General features: G+C 36.7%; 1 protein-coding gene across 1 annotated transcript; it reads right to left on the reverse strand.

The window, feature by feature from the left end:
* Nucleotides 1-2282: 2282 nt before the first annotated feature.
* Or5b104 (olfactory receptor family 5 subfamily B member 104) lies at nucleotides 2283-3206 on the reverse strand. The gene has a single exon (NM_001001019.1). It carries the CDS (start codon nucleotides 3204-3206, stop codon nucleotides 2283-2285), a length of 924 nt encoding a protein of 307 aa, NP_001001019.1.
* Nucleotides 3207-8603: the final 5397 nt, after the last annotated feature.

Genomic DNA, 8603 nt, shown 5'->3' on the forward strand with positions numbered 1-8603 from the left:
ATATACAGCAGAGGACTGCCTGACCTCGGAGAGAGAGAGAGTATTCACCTCAAGAGACTTGAGTTCCAAGAGTTGAGAGGTCTGCTAGTGTTGGGGTGGTGGGAACATGCTCTTGGAGACAGGGAGGAGTAATGAGATGAGGAATTATGAGGGTGTGTACCAGGAGTGGGATCATGAGTGGACTATAAAAAAAGATTAAAGATAATAAAAAATAAAAATGTAAAAGAAAGCTTTCACTTTTAAAATTGAGTAAAGAAGAAATAGGAAAAGATTGCTAAAAGGAAAGAATATTTGAGAAGAAACTTCTAAAAGTTAACAAACAATACCACTAAAATCAGAAACTAGAAAAGACTGCTCCACTCTCTCCCCACCTAGTCAATATAGTGCTCTAAGTCCTATCCAGAGCAATCAGAAAATAAAACAAGGTGAAAGGGATACAAATCAGAAAGGAAGAAGTCAACATCTCTCTATTTGCAGAAGATATGATAGTATACTTAAGTGTGCCCCAAAATTCCACCAGAGAACTCATAAACCGGCTAAACAACTTGAGCAAACTGGTTGGATATAAAATTAACTCAAACAAATCAGTAGCCTTCCTTTACTCAAAGGATAAACAGGCTGAGAAAGAAATTAGGAAAATGACAACCTTCACAATAGTTACAAATATAAATTACATTGATGTGACTCTAACAAAGCAAGTGAAAGATTATTGTGATAAGAATTTCATCTTTGACAAAGGAGCAAAAGCCAACCAGTGGAAAAAGAACAGCATTTTCAACAAATGGTGCTTGTTCTACTGGCAGTCAGCATGTAGAAGAACCCAAATTAATCCATTGTTATTCCCGTGTACAAAGCTCAAGTCCAAGTGCATCTAGGACCTCCACATAATTCCCATTACTCTCAAACTATAGAAGAAAAAGTAGGGAAGAGCCTCGAACACTTGGGAACTGGGAAAACTTTCTTGAACAGAACACCAATGGCTTATACTCCAAGAATCCACAAATGGGACATCTTAAAAGCTTAAAAGCTTCTGTAAGACAAAGCGCACTGTTATAAGGACAAAACTGCAACCAACAGATTGGGAAAATATCTTTGCTAATCCTGTGTCTGATAGAGGGCTAATATCCAATATATACAAAGAACTCAAGAAGATAGACTTCAGATAATCAAATAACCTTATTATAAAATGGGTACAGAGCTAAACAAAGAATTCTCAACTGAGGAATATTGAATGGCTGAGAAGCACCTAAAGAAATGTTCAATATGCTTAGTCACCAGGGAAATGCAATTCAAAACAACCTTGAGATTCCACCTCACACCAGTCAGAATGGCTAAGATCAAAATCTCAGATGACAACAGATTCTATCAAGGATGTGGAGAAAGAGGAACACTCCTCCACTGTTGGTGGGATTGCAAGCTGGTACCACCACTCTGGAAATCAGTCTGGAGTTTCCTCAGAGAACTGGACATAGTTCTACTGAAGGCCCAGCTATACCATTCCTCGGCATATACTTAAAAGATGCTCCAACATATAACAAGGACAGATAATGTCTAGAGACTATATTTCACAGAAATACTAAAAAGTCATCTAATATCAACATTATTATAGCAAGATATATATTTATCATTTTTATCTCAAGTTTTAGAACTGCCTGCCACTTTCTAAAAACCTCATTCTGTATACACAGTAAAAATTTATGTAACAGTAGCTTTAATTCATAAGACGCACATTGAGTCCCTGTGAAGTAATCATTCATTCAAACAACTCATGTAATTATAGTATGCTTTGTGACATGTGCTATGAATTTTTACTTCAATAGTTATATGTGGCTTTTCCTCTTTTGTGTTAAAAAGTCTATAAAATCTTCACTGACAAATAAAAAAAAACATGAGTCAAAAGTTATTGAAACATAAATCAAAGGTTCAAAATGTGTCAGCAAAAAATATGTATGAAAAGTTTCTTCTTGTGCTGTCGACTACCATTAAATATATAAATGTATGTTCATTATTGAGTTTGAACATACTGTCAACATGTTATTGACATTAGGATTGCAATTAAGCAGTAACTAATTAAAAGAGTATACAAATATCCATCACAGGGTTAGTGTCAAAAAGGTCAAAAAAAATCCTCATAAGCTTCTGAGTTCAAGAAGATTCATTTTTTACAAACCTATACCTAAGCGCTACAGAAATATGAGAATCTATTCTGGAATTTAATTGCATGTAGCAGAAAAATGATAAATGCTATTTATCCTTCAACATTAAATATAAATCATTACAGGCTATTTTGCCACCTGAAAAATTTTTGTGAATGCACTCTTGACTTCTTTGTTCCGTAGACTGTAGACCAGAGGGTTCAGCATAGGGATGATCATGGTGTAGAACACAGATGCAATGGGGTCAGTATCCATGGAGTGACTGGAGCTAGGCAGCAAGTACATGAATATGACTGTCCCATAGAAAATAGACACTGCAGTGAAGTGTGAGGCACAAGTGGATACAGCCTTTCCATATCCAGCACTTGAGTGCATTTTAAAGATTGTGATAAAAATTAATATGTAGGATATAGAAATAACTAAGAGGGCAAGAAATATATTGAAGCTAACTACATAAAAAAGAACCAGCTCACTGACATGTCTGTCAGAACACGAGAGAACCATAACTGCTGGAATCTCACAGAAGAAATGATGGACAATATTAGATCTACAGAAGGAAAGACTAAAAGTGTCCCCAGTATGGATGGAAGCATTCAGGAAACCACATACATAGGAACCTATAGAAAGACAGGCACACATACTTGTTGTCATGGTGGTAGCATAGTGCAAGGGCTTACACACTGCTGCATAGCGATCATAGGCCATTGAGGCCAACAGATAATTTTCCACACTAGCAAAGGCTACAAAAAAGAACATCTGCGCAGCACAGTCATTATAGGAAATGACCTTGTTTCCTATTAGGAGCCCAGTCATGACTTTGGGGGTGACAGCTGAGGAGTAACAAAAATCAACCAAAGACAGATTACCTAGAAAAAAGTACATGGGAGTGTGGAGACGAAAGTCTAGAAAAATGAGCAGGATCAGCCCCAGATTTCCTATCATGGTGATGGTGTAGATGAGAAGAAATATCATGAAGAGGGGAAGCTGTAATCCTGGATCATTAGTGAGTCCCAGCAGGAGAAACTCTGTCACTTTTGTATTATTCTCCATTTGTGTCACCGTTAAATCACTTGGATGATCACAGCTATTGAAAAAGAGAAACATGAACGTAAAGAACTCGAACTACAATAGAAATGTGTTAAGTGTGGACATATGATTCGATCAAGCAATAATTGGTACTTTGAAATTTTGTAGAAAATAGACTTTTCCTCAAATCGAAATTGATGTATTAGTTATATAGAGCATTATATGTTTCAGAATTAGCAGATTATTAATAGATTCCCTATCTAACTTTACTTTTTTTGTAGTTCAGAAATTGAGATTAATAATGTGATAAAAGTTATGTGTCAGTGATTTCCAACTCAGTTCTAAGCTCAGTTAAAACTCCCTTTCTCTGTTATTTGATTTCCAAGGACTCTTCTAGAGTCGAAATTTTGATGTCCATTCTGTTTATTTTTCACTGTAATAGAATTGTGATTGTTTTTATTTCAGTTATGGAGCACAAAGATTGAGTAATTTATTTATATTTTCAAATATAAAATACCAGTCTTTGCTTTTATTCTTGAAAATGTTTAACCCATGCGGATTCCCAAGTATCAGTATCCAAAAGTAATTTTATATAAATTGAAGGTAAGATAAAATATAATTTCATGTGTGCTTTGGCAAGACCACAGCATCACTAGAATCTAGATTTCTGTTTCTATGTCTAAGCACATGTTCTTTACTCAAACTTTTGTTCTGGAAACCAAGGGCCTAGAAAAGGGTGACTTCTAAAGTACTACCAGTACCATGGCTTAGAATTTAAAACAATAGGAAAGGAAATGGGGGCACTGTTTGTCATAGTGTGTGGCTGGGAGTATGGGCAGTGAGAGGGATATAAGTAAATAAATTAAGAAATAAAAATAAAAGAAGCTATTCCTTCTTAAAATCCATCCCTTGCCTTAAGAATATTGCAATATAGGCTACTCACATATTAGTGGCAAATTGTCTTAAACAGAGATCTCCTTCCAAGTTTCATAACATTTAAATTTTATTTGACTTTGGTCTTGTACAGCAGCAGTACTATTTCAAAGTTACTTTCTCTTTTGAAATCCTTGATGGGATATCCTCCCCTAGTTAAACACTTCTGATTACCAATTCTGCTACCAAAGCAAGTTCAACTGTTTCCTGCTTTTGAAAATGACCGAATGCCAATTTTAACACACATAACAAATTTTAGCATTTGATCCAACTAATAATTAAGGAGTTGTTTATAAGTCTCTCTCACTTTGTCTCATTTTCTGTCTCTGTCTTTCTGTGTGTCTGTGTGTCAGTGTGTTGAATAGTACTATTCTTTACTGTAAATCAAAAATATGATTTTAAACATTACACAGGAACTTTAGCAAAGGACCCAGATGTAAAAGCTTTATCTACTCCCTAAGACAAAGCATGAGATTAAAATAGCCTCAAAATGAAGTTTGGAAAAAATGAAGTTTGAAGTTTATTAATTCTTAATTCAATATGATCTCTTTCAACTTGGTATGGTTTCAATTCCACATTTTGCATTTTTATCTGTTTTAACTCCCCTGAGAAGAAAAAATATGTCTAACATAAAAACCCAAATAAGTTTGCTTGTATTTTTCTGTATTTAGTTAGACCTAGGACCATGATTTATAAAATAAACTAATGAAGTCTCCACGATTAATATAGTATTCATGTACCACTCTTACCACAGTGTTTATAAAAAATACTTTTGAGTATTGCATTTGGTTTACATGTAATTCATATCAGATACAGGGAATTTATGCCTTTGTATGAGTTTCCCTTCTCAATTCAGTGCATACATCATGTAGAAGCAAGTCATTTTTAGGGAATCTAAAGAACATGCAATGTTGAAAAATATTGAATTCATAAAATTTACTATAAAATAGTGCCCAAATTGTATTATAGGAGCCCTCTAATGCAAAGAAACCTGGCAGAAAGTACACATGAATGGATCAAATGTCTAGTGGACATGAAGTCTATGGAATTCTTTGTCCTTAGAAGAATAACTTACTTCCTCTTCATAGGTAAAGTAAATGTGCTGTAATCCTTTCTTATGCAACTTATATGCAATTTCTGTGAAAAACAGAGAGCAGTTAGCTACATCATAAAGAAGCAATAATTTAAAATCAATTTGCAGTGATGTTGAGCATCATTCATTATGTACATGTAGAAAACATTTTAATGGATCACACTCTTCTGTGCAATTAGTATATACTGATAGCAGACAAGTGCATCCTGTGTATCTTCTATGTAGAAATCTCTTTGATTCACCGCAAATCTTCAGTTGAATAGAGGATTTTTGTACTTACAATTGTTATCACTCACATGGTTAATGATATTCACTGAGCCATGCCCTGAAGGATGTTGTTCAAATTTTAGCACAGTCAAATAGGGATTTAGAGGCCAGAATAAGGATCTCTTGAGAGAGTTATACATACTGGGCACGATCTGGAAGTTTCCCCCATGAGAATACTTGAAGAGATGCCATCCAATTGTCCTAGGGAAGAAGCAATTCACTTGCCTGCAGGGATCTAAAGCATCATTACATTTTATAAAATTAAAGTGTTTTACTGAAACATAAAATCGTGCAAATTGGTGATAATGTTTTCCTGTGCTTTTATAACTTTATAAATTTGATCCTTGAAAATTGGTACATTATGCCTTTATTATCCTCACTCTTCCATTCTAGATTGTCTCCCTCCTGACTTCACTCCTGACTTTGGGGAGTCATGGTATTTAAAGAGGACTGTGTATATGGCTTGATTTTTGCAACTACCTCTTAATACGGTGATACTATCACACACAGAATTGAAGAATCTGATTTTTTTCTCATTCACATTCCAGTAGTGGAAACTGCTCAGGGATATTTAGAGCTCCATGAACCCCACCTCTACCTATAAGTGACTTTGACTGGCCTAGTTCAGTATAAAGAAGTTCAGAAATCATAAGTTGTTGTGAGGTCATAATTGTGATGGCTCTTTCATTCTCTGAAGGCAACATTTTGTAGCCCTTTTCAGATTTTCTGGCACTCACACATTTTATGTCTAACCCTCTGAGATCTTCTTTCAGCTATAGAGTGGGTAGCCTAAATTGCCTCTGGAGCAGAAAAATTAATATCACTTAATCTCAGCACCTTCAGCAGCCATGAGATGGATGTGTATAGGCTACTATTCACAGGAAGTTAGCAACGGCTCTGAATAAGGCTGAAAGTAGTATTTTTCTATGGTCAAGGCTGAAGTAAGTGTCTTGTGTTTTTTGTTTGTTTGTTTTAGTTAATACCTTTTGTTTTTTGATGATGTTAACTTAAATATTTAGAAAGCAGTTTCATACCAAGTCCATTTAGATAAAGAGCTGTACTAGGTGTGCCCACTTAAGTTTTATTTCTTTTACTGATAATAACAGACTTTTTTTTACTTGAGTATTTCATATTTACATTTCGAATGTTATTCCCTTTCCCGATTTCCGGGCAAACATCCCCCTGATCCCGCCCCTCCCCTACTTTATGGGTGTTCCCCTTCCCACCTTCCCCCCATTTCCGCCCTCCCCCCAAAAATCACGTTCACTGGGGGTTCAGTCTTAGCAGGACCAAGGCCTTTCACTTACACTGGTGATCTTACTAGGATATTCATTGCTACCTATGAGGTCAGAGTCCAGGGTCAGTCCATGTATAGTCTTTAGGTAGTGGCTTAGTCCCTGGAAGCTCTAGTTGCTTGGCATTGTTGTTCATAAGGGGTCTCAGCCCCTTCAAGCTCTTCCAGTTCTTTCTCTGATTCCTTCAACGGGAATCCTATTCTCAGTTCAGTGCTTTGCTGCTGGCATTCGCCTCTGTATTTGCTGTATTCTGTGTGTGTCTCTCAGGAGAGATCTACATCCAGCTCTTGTCGGCCTGCACTTCTTTGCTTCATCCATCTTGTCTAATTGGGTGGCTGTATATGTATGGGCCACATGTGGGGCATCTCTGAATGGGTGTTCCTTCTGTCTCTGTTTTAATCTTTGCTTCTCTATTCCCTGCCAAGGGTATTCTTGTTCCCCCTTTTAAGAAGGAGTGAAGCATTCACGTTTTGATCATCTGTCTTGAGTTTCATGTGTCCTATGCATCTAGGGTAATTCAAGCATTTGGGCTAATAGCCACTTATCAATGAGTGCATACCATGTGTGTTTTTCTGTGATTGGGTTACGTCACTCAGGATGATATTTTCCAGTTTCAACCATTTGCCTATGAATTTCATAAAGGCATTGTTTTTGATAGCTGAGTAATATTCCATTGTGTAGATGTACCACATTTTCTGTATCCATTCCTCTGTTGAAGGGCATCTGGGTTCTTTCCAGCTTCTGGCTATTATAAATAAGGCTGCTATGTACATAGTGGAGCACGTGTCTTTTTTATATGTTGGGGCACCTTGTGAGTATATGCCCAAGAGAGGTATAGCTGGATCCTCAGGTAGTTCAATGTCCAATTTTCTGAGGAACACACTCACTAATTTCCAGAATGGTTTTACCAGTCTGCATCCCACCAACAATGGAGGAGTGTTCCTCTTTCTCCACATCCTCACCAGCATTTGTTGTTACCTGAGTTTTTGATCTTAGCCATTCTCACAGGTGTGAGGTGAAATCTCAGGGTTGTTTTGATTTGCATTTCCCTTATGACTAAAGATGTTGAACATTTCTTTAGGTGTTTCTCAGCCATTCGTGATTCCTCAGCTGTGAATTCTTTGTTTAGTTCTGAACCCCATTTTTTAATAGGGTTATTTGACTCCCTGCGGTCTAACTTCTTGAGTTCTCTGTATATTTTGGATATGAGCCCTCTATCTGTTGTAGGATTGGTAAAGATCTTTTCCCAATCTGTTCATTGCCGTTTTGTCCTAGCCACAGTGTCCTTTGCCTTACCGAAGCTTTGCAGTTTTATGAGATCCCACTTGATGATTCTTGATCTGAGAGCATAAGCCATTGGTGTTTTGTTCAGGAAAGTTTTTCCAGTGCCCATGTGTTCGAAATGCTTCCCCAATTTTTCTTCTATTAGTTTGAGTGTATCTGGTTTGATGTGGAGGTCCTTGATCCACTTGGACTTAAGCTTTGTACAGGGTGATAAGCATGGATCGATTTGCATTCTTCTACATGTTGACCTCCAGTTGAACCAGCACCATTTACTGAAAATGCTATCTTTTTCCATTTGATGGTTTTGGCTCCTTTGTCAAAAATCAGGTACCCATAGGTGTGTGGGTTCATTTCTGGGTCTTCAATTCTGTTCCATTGGTCTATCTGTCTGTCTCTGTACCAATACCATGTAGCTTTTCTCACTATTGCTCTGTAATATTGCTTGAGTTCAGGGATAGTGATTCCCGCTGAAGTCCTTTTATTGTTGAGAATAGTTTTAGCTATCCTGGGTTTTTTGTTATTCCAGATGAATTTGCAAATTGTTCTGTC

The sequence above is a fragment of the Rattus norvegicus genome, chromosome 1 (assembly GCF_036323735.1).
Source record: "Rattus norvegicus strain BN/NHsdMcwi chromosome 1, GRCr8, whole genome shotgun sequence".
NCBI classification, from domain to species: domain Eukaryota; kingdom Metazoa; phylum Chordata; class Mammalia; order Rodentia; family Muridae; genus Rattus; species Rattus norvegicus.